We start from the raw sequence: 15,630 nt of genomic DNA, 5'->3' as shown, positions 1-15,630 counted from the left end.
GATGCAGACGTTAAATTTACTATGGTCAATTCAGACAAAGAGCTCCAATTTTTGGACGTCCTTGTGAAGAACAGTGAAAAGTTAACCACTGATTTATTTACTAAGTAAGCAGACAGAATTAATGTGCTACATTTTGAAAGTAGCCATCCTAAATCCATGAAAGAATCTCTTGACTAAGTCAATTTATGAGAGTCAAACATATTTCTAGCCAGCCACAGATTCTGACAAAAAATTAATGGAATCCAAATTTACAAAGAGGGGTTACCCCCAATGGGTCATTGTTAAAAACATGAGAGAGGTAGCCAAAAAGAACTGTTACAACCAGGTAAATGTAGGGACATTCTTGATAGAATCCCTTTTGTCTCCACGTTTAATGATTCGAAAAATCCAGAAATAGCGAGAATTTTAAGGAAACATTGGTCTATATTAAATAGGGACAGTGTTTCCATACCGGCATTCTAAAATCTGCCCCTTTTCTCATACAGAAGGGCAAGGAATCTGAGGGATAGGTTGGGGAAATCTGATGTTGGTGCGATGGGGACACGGACACAAATTGGACTTTGGGGACATAAGAGAAAGACAGGTCGTTTCCCCTGTAGGACTTGTATCAATTGTCATATATGACAAGGGGTGAGACATTTACACATGGTATCATAGTATCATAGTATCATAGTATATAAGGCTGGAAGGAGACGCAAGTCCAACCTTCAAGAATTAAATAAATGTTTTATCCCCATAACCCGTGATATTTTTTCTCTCCAGAAAGTCATCCAGGCCTCTCTTGAACATGTACATAGAGTCCGCCATAACAACCTCCTGCGGCAGAGAGTTCCATAGTCTCACTGCTCTTACAGTAAAGAACCTTTGTCTATGGTGATAGTAGAATCGCCTCTCCTCTAGGCGTAGAGGATGCCCCCTTGTCCTGGTCACAGGCCTAGGTATAAAAAGATCTTTGGAGAGATCCTTGTACTGTCCGTTCAGGTATTTATACACTGTAATGAGGTCTCCCCTCAGTCGTCTTTTTTCTAAACTGAATAATCCCAAATTTTGTAATCTGTCATTGTATTCTAATCCCCCCATTCCCCTAATAATCCTGGTTGCTCTCCTCTGCACCCGTTCCAGCTCTATTATATCCTTTTTATACACTGGTGCCCAAAACTGTACACAATATTCCATGTGTGGTCTGACCAGCGATTTGTATAAGGGCAGAACTATGTCTTTATCATGAGAATCTATTCCTATCTTGGTACATCCCATTATTTTATTTGCTTTAGCAGCAGCCGCCTGGCTCTGGTCACTAAAATTAAGTTTACCATCCACCAATACGCCCAAGTCCTTTTCAGCTTCAGTTTTACTAATTGACCGTTTAGAACATAATGATACTTTTTGTTTCCATGGCCCAAGTGCATAACTTTACATTTATCTACATAAAACCTCATCAACCATTTCTCTGCCCATCCCTCAAGCTTCCACAAATCCCTCTGTAATGCTAAACTATCGACCTCAGTATTTATTACTTTACACAGCTTAGTATCATCTGCAAATATTGAAACTTGACTGTGTAAACCCACTACAAGGTCATTAATAAAAATATTAAAAAGAAGTGGCCCCAATACTGACCCCTGTGGCACTCCACTGGTAACATCAACCCAATCTGAGAATGTGCCATTAATGACCACCCTCTGTTTTCTATCACTAAACCAATTACTTACCCAGATACACAGATTTTCTCCTATTCCCAGCAGTCTCATTTTATATACCAACCTTTTATGTGGCACGGTGTCAAATGCCTTTGAGAAGTCCAGATATACAACATCCACAGCGTCCCCCAGATCCAGTCTTGAACTTACCTCCTCGTAGAAACCAATCAGATTAGTCTGACAGGACCGATCTCTCATAAACCCATGCTGACGCTGGGTTATAAGGTTGTGCACAGTGAGATACTCCAGGATAGCATCTCTAATAAACCCCTCAAATATTTTCCCCACCACAGCAGTTAGACTTACGGGTCTGTAGTTTCCAGGATCGCTATTTGATCCTTTTTTGTATATTGGTACCACATTTGCTATGCGCCATTCCTGTAGAACATAACCAGTCCTCAGTGAATCTTCAAATATTAAAAATAACGGTCTGTCTATCACCGTACATAATTCATGCAGAACCCGGGGGTGTATGCCATCTGGCCCCGGTGATTTATCTATCTTAGTGGTTGCGAGGCGGCGCCGTACCTCTTCCTGGGTTAAACTGTTGACATTATAAAAAGAATTTACATTATTCCTCATTGTGTCTTCCACCAGGGGATTTTCCTGGGTAAAGACAGTTGAGAAGGCGACATTCAGTAGATTGGCCCTTTCCTCATCTCCTTCCACCATGACCCCCATGTTATTTCTAAGGGGACCCACACTCTCTGTTTTTAGTTTCTTATCATTTATATACTTGAAAAATAATTTGGGATTATTTTTGCTCTCCCTGGCAATATTTCTCAGTCTCTATTTTTGCGGCCTTTATCTGCTTTTTACAGGATTTATTTTTCTCTCTATAATCCTGTAATGCCTCATCGCTACCTTCACGTTTTAGCACCTTAAACGCTTTATCTTTCTCGCTTATTGCTTTCCTTACAAGACTAGTTAGCCACATAGGGTTTTTCTTGTTCCTTTTATGCTTTTTCCCATAAGGTATGTGTTTCTCACAGGACTTTTTCAGAATATATGAGAAAAAGTCCCATTTTTGGGGGGGGCTTTTGTCCTTGAGAGCATTATCCCAGTCTGTGCCTTTAAGGTCTTCCCTTAGTTGATGAAAATTTGCCCTCCTGAAGTTTAGAGTGTTGGTTGCCCCTTCACTAACATGCTTAGTAAAGCGTAATACAAAATCAATGATATTATGATCACTATTCCCCAGGTTCCCCCCAACCTGTAGTTTTGATACCCTATCAGGTCTGTTGGTAAGGATAAGGTCCAGCAGTGCCCCCCCTCTTGTTGGCTCCAGGACTAGTTGCGACAGGTAATTGTCTTTTGTTGTTGACAAGAACCTGCTACCTTTGAAGGACCTGCAGGTTTCTGCCCCCCAGTCAATATCTGGGTAATTGAAGTCCCCCATGATAAGTACTTCACTATGCTTTGAAGCCGCATCCATTTCACTTATCAGCATTTCCTCTGTTGCCTCCATTATATTTGGAGCCTTATAACAAACCCTAGTAATATTTTATTATTCTTTTTCCCTCCCCTTATCTCCACCCATAGGGACTCCACATTTGCATTTGCGTTACTGATGTCATCTCGCAGGACGGGCTTGAGGCAAGAATTCACATATAAACAACCCCCTCCCCCTCTTTCTAAAAAGACTGTAACCATCTATAGTAACAGCCCAGTCATAGCTACTGTCCAGCCATGTCTCGCTGATACCCACTATATCATATTTCCGCTCCAACATCAAGAGTTCCAGTTCCTCCATTTTGTTTGTGAGGCTTCTGGCATTTGTGTACATGCAGTGTATATGGTTTTCCCTGTCCGTATTCCTTTTGTCCTTATTCCCCAATCTCATTCCAGCCCCCCTTCCTCCCCCATGGACTATGACTCTTCCCAGCTCTCTATGTACACTGTCTATTTGCCCTGCACAAGTGTAATTGCCCTCCCCCCAGGTCTCTAGTTTAAACACTCCTCCAACCTTCTAGCCATTTTTTCCCCTAAAACAGCGGCCCCCTCCCCATCCCTACTGTAGAGCCTGTACCCCACAGCCTGTACCCCACAGAAAAGTCAGCCCAGTTCTCCATGAACCCAAACCCCTCCTTCCTACACCAACTTTTGAGCCACTTATTTACCTCCTTGATCTCCCGCTGCCTTTCTGGTGTGGCACGTGGTACAGGCAGTATTTCGGAGAAAATTACCTTTGAGGTCCTTGCCCTGAGCTTATGGCCTAAATCTCTGAAATCATTTTTAAGGACCTTCCACCTACCTGTTACTTTGTCATTAGTGCCAATGTGGACCATGACCGCTGGTTCCTCACCAGCCCCTCCCAGTAATCCGTCAACCCGATCCGCAACATGCCGAACCCGAGCACCCGGCAAACAACACACTGTTCGGTATGCACGGTCTTTGTGACAGATTGCCCTGTGTGTTCCCCTAATAATGGAATCTCCCACTACCAGCACCTGTCTGACCTTGCCTGTGCTCCCATTACCCTTCTTACTGGAGCAGACAGTCCCCTGGTTACTAGCGGCCATGTCTTGCTGCAACATTGCTACCCCAGAGCTGATATCCCCCTCATCCACCAGCCTGGCAAACTTATTGGGGTGCACCAGATCAGGACTAGACTCCCTACAACTCTTCCCTCTACCCCGCCTTCTACATGTTACCCAACTAGCTGCCCCCTCACTCTGCACCTCCATACTTCCCTCCCCACAACCATCTTCCCCAGAGAGTTTGTGCTCCAGGAGCAGCAAACTTCATTCCATATTATCAATTGCCCGCAGCCTTGAAACTTGCTCATTTAGATCCAGAATCTGGGCTTCCAGATGAGCAATTTTCACACACCCCACACAGCAGTATTCCCCCTCGAACGGCTGTTCAAGGAAAGCATACATGGCACAGGATGTACACCGTGTAGCAATGCCACTTATGGAGTCCATTGTTCTAATGGAGATTACAATAGAAATATGCACAGAAAGAAGAATTTACAGTCAAAGTAACACAAAACACAGAAGTTACCTGCTAAAGCCCCTCAAACTTAAGTCCCTTAAACCTAAGTAACACTTAAGACACTGCCCACACTTGGGATCAATGCACACTCGCTGCCAAGCTCACACACTCGCTTTGCTAATGCTTTTTTTAAAGTTATCTGTCACAAAAATCTGCAGAGCGCACTGCACAAGATCTGGCTGCATTGGTAACAATGTATATAACATCAGACACTACATGGACTGTAATAAGGACTTGTTGAGGTGTCTATGCGATCTGGATCATGTTGGGGAGGTGACACTAGTCTTTAAGACAAGATTCACCCAACATAGATACAGGATACGGAAAAGATGTCCAGACATTTTGCCGAACTGGGACATATGGACGGACAATTGAAATTGACTTTGATTGATGTGATGTGGGAGTGACAGCGAAAAGATGCTGAGAAAAAAGGAGTTACAATGGAGACACAAACTGGTGGTCTAAACGTAGAATATAACAGACAGTGTGATATAGACAATCTCTTTATAGCCTACTGGATTCTCCTACTGTTTTACAATGTGACTTTATACTATTTTTAATTTTTCCCTTTTTCTTTTTAGATTCTGAACACATTGACACTACAATTGGATGAACATAGTGTGATCTGACGTTTTCCGTTTGTGATCCATGTATTTTTCCTTCTTTGCCATCTTAGTATTATAGGCAAATATCTCTTTAATGATGTCAGAATATTTAAACCCATTTGGGATTTATATAATGTTGTTTTATAACTCATGGGGGCGTATGGACGTTGTGGGTGGGCTATTGTCGCAGCGACACGCACTATCTGGACCCTCACCATGTAAATGGTCTGGCTCTATGCATAAGTGTGAATTGCGGCTAAACGCGACTGTTTGTGTAATACAGATCGACAACAGTTTTGCTTAGACATGGCACCACAGGTACTACCCTACATCTGGGTTATACCCAGGATACACACCTCGGTCCAATATTAATTTATTACTTATATCATATGTACATTAGATATAATATTATTCTGCCGATTTATACATGGTAGTCCTTTTTCAAAGATGGCGTTCCGATATCCCTCTCTTCACTGCGCATGTGCAAGGTGACTTCCGGACATGCACATTATAATGGGGGAGACGCGGATTCATGTGTTTTACCGCAGATACAGCCGGAGCATCAGATTTTCGCACCTATCCTTCGTTAGGTACCTGTTCACACACATTTACATGATATTGAATAAGAAGTCTGCAAACACTGTTATCACTTTACTGCTATGTTCTTACTATATTATGGAAGATATTTTATGCACTAGCACTTTATATATGTAACAATAAATATGTTTTTTATATGTATTTCTGTAATCACAATCAGATGTACAAATTGATCATGTGACACTCTCTATTGTGTTAAATACTGGGCTGTTACGTCATGTCCTTTGCTTGAGAAAGGTGGTAACCACCGAAACGTCGTGCATGGAATAAACTCATCACTTTTTGTTATGGACTGGTATTTGCGGTCTCATTTTTCCTATATTTTCTATATTTTCTTCTCATTTTTTTAACGGACTGGTTTGTGCTGTCTCATTTGTCCTATTTATTTATCTATCTATCATATCTCCATCTACACACCATAGTAACACATGTAATGAACATTCTAGAACACCAATACTATGACCTCATGGAGGGTCATGGTAACCCATGGCATGGAACCTTAGCTCTGGTCATCACAATAGAAATATGTGATGTCATAGAAGATTTGATGACATCACCACCTTCTATATCCCACTGTCACCCCTTGTAGTAAATCATTACCTTACAGACTCCCAAGGGTGAGGTAATCACGATGCATTCTGCAGCAAAATCCGAAATACGGAGAAGAGCCCAAAGAGATCGGGTTCTATTACAGAGGAGAGGAATTGATGAAGAGCAGGAACCATTATTCAACTTATGGGTAATGGACTGTCCACCAACTGATGTGGACATTGATGACTCAAACATGGCATATAAAAGACTGGATCTGGAGAAGACCCGAAAGATCAAGAGACATGAAATCCTTACACAGAAAAGGAAAATGGAGAACCTGATGGAATCTCACTCTGCCGATGAAGACCTTAACAGGGCCATTCTCAACAGCATGAAAAAACTTGGAGAATTGGTCCCTGCTTCAAGGAGGAGGAACAAATACTCAATCCTCAAGAAACTCCGAAATATCAGCTCAGAGTTAGAGATGGAAGAGGTTCTCCAAGTAAGACCACAACATGTCTCTTTCACCAGATCTCACAGTCATGAGACTCCAAACCTACAGAGAGAGGCAGCCAAGAGGAGAATCAGGAACAACAGAGATTGGGTTGTCCAAGGATTGAGAGGTCTCATCTATGCCAAAGCCATAATTAATGGAAATGGAGCGTTAAGAAGATCCGGGTCACCAGCCATCAACACGTCCTTCACAGAGAGCAAGAACGGCTCAGAGATTGTCTCTGCACCCAACGCATCCCTGGAACCAGGTAAGATGGAAATCACTGAGTAATATAAAACTGGGGGACAGAGGGGGGTAGTTGGTTTTATATTATGTATTAGGCCTAAATTAAATTCTAGAGATCTATTAAAAATACCCCGGTTTCCAATAGCAACAACTCACAAATCAGATTCCATTATTCCAGAGAGTTCTAAATTCTAAAATGGAATCTTAGGTCTGATTCTAATCCTAGTTGCTAGGGGCAACAAGGATTTGTTTTAAAGTTATTATTAACCCCTTAACGACCTGACATTTTTTTATTTTTTCATTTCCATTTTTCACTTCCCACCTTCAAAATCTATAAACATTTTTTAATTTTACACGTAAAGAGCCGTGTGAAGGTTTGTTTTCTGCTTAACAAATTGCACTTTATAGTGAAGGTATTTAATATTTCATGCCGTGTACCGGGAAGCGGGAAAAAAATTCCAAATGCAGTGAAAATAGTGAAAGAACGCATTTGCGCCGTAGTCTTGTTGGCTGTATTTTACAGTTTTCATTGTGCACCCAAAATGACAAGGCTACTTTATTCTTTGGGTCGGTACGATTACGGGGATTTCAAATTTGTATAGGTTTTATAATGTTTTGATACATTTACAAAAATAAAAAATTTCTGTAAAATTTTTTTGGGGGATTTTTCCATTTTCTGGCGCCAATGACTTTTTCATACTTCGGTTTGGGGTTTGTGTCATATATTGCAATTTTTGATGAAGTTTTCATTGCTATTATAGTTTATAGGACTGTACAACCTTTTGATCACTTTTTATCAATTATGTTGTATTTTTCAAAATGGCAGAAGAGTTCCATTTTCAACTTTGGCCGCTATTTTCCGTTAGGGGGTTAAACGCAGCGAAAAAGTGTTATTATATTTTGATAGATCGGGCATTTTTCGATGCAGCGATAACTAATGTGTTTATAATTTTTACTGTTTTTATTTTTACCGTTTTTAAATTAAATTTATATCAGTTCAGGGGGGTGATTTGAATTTTTAGGGTTTTTTTTATTTATTTATTTTTTTTACTTTTTAAAAACTTTTTTTAATTTTTATTTTGACTATTTTTCAGACTCCCTAGGGTACTGTAACCCTACGTTGTCTGATCAATCCTATCAAATACTGCCATACTACAGTATGGCAGTGTATGGGGATTTTCCGGTGACAGCACATTGTAATGAAAGGGTTTAAACGAGACAGCTTCAGGTCTTCGGAAGACCCGATGCTGTCATGGAGTGACGATCCTCAGCAAGATGGCGGCGCACCAATCTATTTTGAGCTGCTGGCAACTTTGCGGTGATCTGAGGGAAAGCACACAATCAGTTCTAGCAATATGCAGCAAAGACCTAATGGCTATGGAGAGGGCTCAGCCTGTGAGCCCTCTCCATGCACCAGGACCTGATGCGCCGTACTATTACGTCACACGTCGGTAAGGGGTTAATGTACTTTCACTATAAGAAGACTATATGTAAAAAGAGATTTTCAGTTTATTATATAAAGAAAAAATTGCAGGTGACTTTAGTGTAATAAGGAATCTCCTATTTTATCTCAGCAGATGGAAGCGCTCAGCCAGACTCTGACATAGCGGCCATGCCAGCGGAAGACCTTCCCAGTGCCCGACCCCAGACACCAACACAACTTGTTAACACCATAAGACCTTTCGATGTTAACAATCTTGAGTTTCAGAAAGACCTTGGAAAGGGGGCATATGGAAAGGTAAGTGGCCAAAACATGAATCCACTTTTATTCTTCACACAAATCTTTATAAAAAATCCAGTACTTTTCCTTATAATTCTCAATCTGATCTGTTATCATTCTCCTTCAGGTTGTCCTGGCATCAGATCCCATCACTGATGAACTGCTGGCCGTAAAGATCATGTCCAAGAGTAAAATCAAGGACACAATCTCCACAGAACTGGAAGTTCTTAGAATTGGAGCTGATTGCCGCTTCCTGATATCATTGCGGGGATCTATGGAGACAGCCACCAAATACATCATAGCCATGGACTATATGGCCGGAGGAGACCTGTTCGGCCTGATGATGGAATGGATGCCCTTTGACATGCAGACAACAAGGTACATTTCTTATATTGTGGTTGAATCATTGAGGAAAAGATCCTAAAAATCTGGAGTCTTTGTGGTCCAATAGAACGGGGCCTAGGGAGGAATATAAAGACATGAGTAGGACACGTGTTATTGTATGTTCTGTCACTGATCACGGACGTCACCGCTGATCTATCATCTACTTTCTTCTCCCCAGACCCTTTGCGGCAGAGATGTACTGCGGACTCCGATATCTTCATGACCACGGCGTCATACACCGGTAAGTCAGACATAAATCTATCTCCTGTGATTCCTTATATTACATACATTATGGGAGATGTTTATTTTTATAAATTCTTTCTTTCCGCAGTGACCTGAAGCCTGAAAATATTCTCCTTGATGACATCGGACACATTAAAATTGCTGACTTTGGCATCTCGGCAATAAATGTGTTTAGGGAAGACACCACCACAGGCATTGCAGGCAGCACTGGATATATAGCCCCAGAGGTAAGGAACGTCATATAACTACTAAGCCATGTGCTATCACAGGCCGGTCCTCATAGCGCTGTGTGTGTAGACCCTACCTTATCTCCTGACTGATGTCTTACAGGTGCTGGACGAGGAGCCGTATAATCATCTTGTGGACTCGTTTGCATTTGGCGTCATCCTCTATATGATGAGCGTAGGAGATCAGCCGTTCTATGGCGAAGGCTCACTGGAGGATTACTATTGGTCACTGCAGGAAGATGTCCCTGATTTTCTCCCGGGAACATGCCCTCATGCCATCGATTTCATCCAAGGGGTGAGTAGTAAGAAGGATAACATTGGGTGGATTATATAGAAATCATACATTATATCATATCTCATTATTTCTCTCATTTTCCAGCTATTGTGCAAATCTCCACGTGACCGTATAGCAATGACATCGTCCACCAGATCCCACCCGTTCTTTAACACAATTGACTGGGACGACGTGGAGTCCGGCAAAGGCCGCCCACCATTCCAATGGGACTGTAAGTATCAGACACATCCAAAGTGTGATCATTGCAGTTACATATAGACACATGTTTTCCATTATTCAAACCATTATTACCCCCTCCACCATATACACAGTTATACAGATAATAAGGAGATACTTAGATATTATTTGTTTTGTGTTTTACAGGAGTAAATGGCTGATAAAATCCAGCCCGCTCCAGTAACATCTTGGAAGAATTTACTTTATGGCTACTCTACCGATTGTGACATTTCTACCGATTGTGACATTTCTACCGATTGTGACATTTCTACCGATTGTGACCAGTCTTCCACCATATAACATCCACATAGATTCGAGCACCAATATTCCAGGGATATAATCCGATCGCCATATATGGGGTCAGGAAGGAATTTTTTCCTCTCATATCAGGACAAGCCAACCAAATGTCCTCAGAGGTTTTTTTCGCCTTCCTCTGGATCGACATAGCAAGTCATTATTAGGTTAAAAGCCAAGAACTTCTTTAACCATACTTGCTATGTAACCATCTAGACAGCTCATCTATGAACATGGTGGCAATGACTTTACCTACCGATTGTGACAGAAGGAAGCTACAGCTACTTCACTTACCGGATATGGACTTAAAGAACAAAGTCGATGTGACCAGTCTTCCACCACATAACATCCACATAGATTCGAGCACCAATATTCCAGGGATATAATCCGATCGCCATATATGGGGTCAGGAAGGAATTTTTTCCTCTGATGTGAGTACATGCCAACCAAATGTCCTCAGAGGTTTTTTTCGCCTTCCTCTGGATCAACATAGCAAGTCATTATTAGGTTAAAAGCGAAGAACTTCTTTTAACTATGCTTGCTATGTAACCATCTAGACAGCTCATCTATGAACATGGTGGCAATGACTTTATCTACCGATTGTGACAGAAGGAAGCTACGGCTACTTCACTTACCGGATATGGACTTAAAGAAGAAAGTGGATGCTAATTCATCTACCAAATATGGACTGATAGAAAGAAGCGTCTACTACTTCAACCACCGGTCATGGACCGACTGGAGGAATCAGCTGTTCCTTCACTTAGCGGCCATGATAGACACAAGGAAGGGTTCTCTCCCCTTCTTCACCTAGCGGTCATGGACTGACAGAAGGTTGCATCAGCACCTTCATCTAACAGCCATGGCAGACACAAGGAAGGGTTCAATCCCCTTCTTCACCTAGCGGTCATGGACTGACAGAAGGTTGCATCAGCACCTTCATCCAACAGCCATGGCAGACACAAGGAAGGGTTCAATCCCCTTCACCTGACGGTCATGGACTGACAGAAGGTTGCATCAGCACCTTCATCCAGCAGCCATGGCAGACACAAGGAAGGGTTCAATCCCCTTCTTCACCTGACGGTCATGGACTGACAGAAGGTTGCATCAGCACCTTCATCCAACAGCCATGGCAGACACAAGGAAGGGTTCAATCCCCTCCTTTACCTGACAGTCATGGACTGACAGAAGGTTGCATCAGCATCTTCATCCAACAGCCATGACAGACACAAGGAAGGGTTCAATCCCCTTCTTCACCTGACGGTCATGGACTGACAGAAGGTTGCATCAGCACCTTCATCCAACAGCCATGGCAGACACATGGAAGGGTTCAATCCCCTTATTCACCTGACGGTCATGGACTGACAGAAGGTTGCATCAGCACCTTCATCCAACAGCCATGACAGACACAATGGAAGGGTTCAATTCCCTCCTTTACCTACCGGCCATGGACCGAAAGAAGGTAGCATCTGCTCCTTCTGCTGCCGGCCATGTGCAGACACCAAGATGGGGTCACTCCCATCCTCACCTACCAGTTATGGACCAAGAGAAGGATGCAGATGCTCCTTCAACTACTGGCCATAGCAGACACAACGAAGGGGGCAATCCCCCTTCACATACCGGCCATGGACCAAGTGAAGGATGCGGCTGCTACTTCACATACTGGCCATGAGCAGACTTAAAGATGCGGCTATTCCGCTAATTCACCGAACATTCATGGACCCACAGAAGGATGCGGCTGCTCCTTCATCTACTGGCCATGGATAGACAGACAGAAGGCCACATGGATCTACATGGTGTTGAAGAAAGAATCCACGGACATCTCCACCTAGACAAGTCACACTTAAGATTCCTGCTCTTCTCCTCTCCTTCATGTGTGATCTAGACCTGGATTTCCCGAACCTCACCAAAGTACAAGCCAAGGCCTCCAGAGAAGAATCCCATCTGCTCTTCTCTATTATCAATTACTGTGCAGAAAATCACAACTTTCTTGCACAAATAAAATATAAAAACATCTATAAAAGTTTTGATTAAACTCTTTATGTACAAATCTTATTAAATATCTGTATTCCTCTGGGTTGGGGGAGGGGTGTGTGACATCACAATGAAACTAAAGAGGCAGAGAAATTTGGAGTGGGTGGTGCACCATATCATTTTTTGCGCTTATGGCTTTTTCTAGAACATCAAACCACCTGACAGCATGTCATTCAGAGATAATACATAGGACCACATTAGGCACATTAGATGGAGTCACAACTTATACTGAATTCCTGCCTGACGGAGACCAAAATGAAAGGCTCTATTGGACTTCACCAGGGGAATGTGAGATTATAGAAAGACTCTGGACTGTCATATGTAATAGAGAAAATCAAATAGTCATCCCTAAGGTTGTACGTTATTGGGACATACGGATGGGGTCTCTTATAATGGTGTAGAACATGTTTCTCAGACTAGATATTTAAAAAATGAAGCGTCCTGTATATGATGATATGGGTGAGTACAGTATATAATAGAAGAGTGGACACTCCCAGTATTTTATTTTATGGATCAGCACCATATATAACAAGTGAGGACACAATAGAAAAAGAAAAAATGCTGTGTATATAAGAACAATGGGGGGCACCCACAGCAACAACTATATACAGCCCCCCAGCAACCACTATATACAGCTCCCCCTGTATTCACTATATATAGCCCCCAGCAATCACTATACACAGCCCCCAGCAACCACTATACACAGCTCCCCCATCTATCACTATACACAGCTCCCCCATCTATCACTACATTCTGCTCCGCCAGCAATCACTATATACAGCCCTCAGCAATCACTATATACAGCTCCCCCACAACCACTATATACAGTTCCACCAGTAATCGCTATATATTGCCCGCCAGCCATCACCATATACAGCCCCCAGCAATCACTATATACAGCTCCCCAGGAATCACTTTGTAAAGCTCCCCCAGTACTCACTGTATCACTATATTCTGCTCCCCCAGCAATCACTATATACAGCTCCCCCAGCAATTACTATATACTGCTCAGCCAGCAATCACTATATAAAGCTCCCCCAGCAATTACTGTAAACAGCTCCCCCAGCAATCACTGTATACAGCTCCCCCAGTAATCACTATATACTGCCCCTCCCAGCAATTCCTATATCAGGCCCCCAGTAATCACTATATACAGCCCCCCTGCAATCACTTTATACAGCCCCCTAGGAATCACTTTATAAAGCTCCCCCAGCGATCACTATATACAACTCCCCCAGCAATCATTACATACAGCCCCCTAGGAACCTCTATATACATTTCTTCCAGCAACCACTATATACAGCTCCCTCAGCAATCACTATATACAGATCATCCAGCAATAAGTATATACAGCCCCCCAGCAATCACTATATTCTGCTCCCCAAGTAATCAATATATACAGCTCCCCCAGCAACCACTATATACAGCTCTCCCAGTAATTACTCTATAAAGTCCGCAGTAATCACTCTATACAGCCCCCCAGCAATCACTATATACAGCTCCCCGCAGGAATCACTATATACAGCTCCCCTAGCAATCAATATATACAGCTCCCCAGCAATCACTATATACAGCTCCCCCAGCATTCACTATATACAGCCCCCAGCAATCACTAAATACAGCCCCCCAGTAATCATTGTATACAGCTTCCCCAGCAATCATTATATACTGCTCCACGAGCAATCACTATATACTTCTACCCAAGCAATCACTAAATGGAGCCCCCAGCATTATTATATACAGCCCCCCAGCAATCACTATATACAGCTCCCAAATTAATCAATATATACAGCTCCCCAGCAATTACGATATACAGCTCCCCAGGCGACCACTATATACAGCTGCCCCAGCAATCACTATATACAGCCCCCCAGCAATCACTATATACAGCTCCCCCAGCAATTACTATATACTGCTCCGCCAGCAATCACTATATACTGCCCCTCCCAGCAATTCCTATATCAGGCCCCCAGTAATCACTATATACAGCCCCCCTGCAATCACTATATACAGCCCCCTAGGAATCACTTTATGAAGCTTCCCCAGCAATCACTATATATAACTCCCCCAGCAATCATTACACACAGCCCCCTAGGGACCTCTATATACATCTCTTCCAGCAACCACTATATACAGCTCCCTCAGCAATCACTATATTCAGCTCCCCAAGTAATCAATATATACAGCTCCCCAGCAATTACTATATACAGCTCCCCAGGAGACCACTATTTACAGCTCCCCCAGCAACCACTATATAAAGCTCCCCCAGCAATTACTGTAAACAGCTCCCCCAGCAATCACTGTATACAGCTCCCCCAGTAATCACTATATACTGCCCCTCCCAGCAATTCCTATATCAGGCCCCCAGTAATCACTATATACAGCCCCCCTGCAATCACTATATACAGCCCCCTAGGAATCACTTTATGAAGCTTCCCCAGCAATCACTATATACAGCTTCCCCAGCAATCATTATATACTGCTCCCTGAGCATTCACTATATACTTCTACCCAAGCAATCACTAAATGGAGCCCCCAGCATTACTACATACAGCCCCCCAGCAACCACTATATACAGCTCCCAGTAATCACTCTATACAGCCCCCAGTAATCACTCTATACAGCCCCCCTGCAATCACTATATACAGCTCCCCGCAGGAATCACTATATACAGCCCCCTAGCAATCAATATATACAGCTCCCCAGCAATCACTATATATAGCTCCCCCAGCATTCACTATATACAGCCCCCCAGCAATCACTATATACAGCTCCCCCAGCAATCATTATATACAGCTCTCCCATTTATCACTATATACAGCCACCCAGCAATCACTAAATACAGCCCCCCAGCAATCATTATATACAGCTTCCCCAGCAATCATTATATACTGCTCCCTGAGCATTCACTATATACTTCTACCCAAGCAATCACTAAATGGAGCCCCCAGCATTATTATATACAGCCCCCCAGCAATCACTATATACAGCTCCCAAAGTAATCAATATATACAGCTCCCCAGCAATTACGATATACAGCTCCCCAGGCGACCA

The 15,630-nt window shown here is 42.7% G+C and overlaps 1 protein-coding gene across 1 annotated transcript; it reads left to right on the top strand.

Moving 5' to 3' along the window:
- Positions 1 to 6,527: 6,527 nt before the first annotated feature.
- Positions 6,528 to 11,438, top strand: LOC140070262 (serine/threonine-protein kinase Sgk2-like). The gene is made up of 8 exons (XM_072116614.1): positions 6,528 to 7,188; positions 8,741 to 8,904; positions 9,014 to 9,264; positions 9,449 to 9,511; positions 9,602 to 9,740; positions 9,844 to 10,035; positions 10,120 to 10,246; positions 10,399 to 11,438. Coding segments are annotated over exons 1-8 (1,599 nt in total). The 3' UTR covers positions 10,401 to 11,438.
- Positions 11,439 to 15,630: the final 4,192 nt, after the last annotated feature.

Source organism: Engystomops pustulosus, chromosome 7 (genome assembly GCF_040894005.1).
Source record: "Engystomops pustulosus chromosome 7, aEngPut4.maternal, whole genome shotgun sequence".
In the NCBI taxonomy this organism is placed as follows: domain Eukaryota; kingdom Metazoa; phylum Chordata; class Amphibia; order Anura; family Leptodactylidae; genus Engystomops; species Engystomops pustulosus.
The sequence above is the reverse complement of the archived record's forward strand: the minus strand, read 5'-3'. Positions and strand labels throughout refer to the sequence as shown.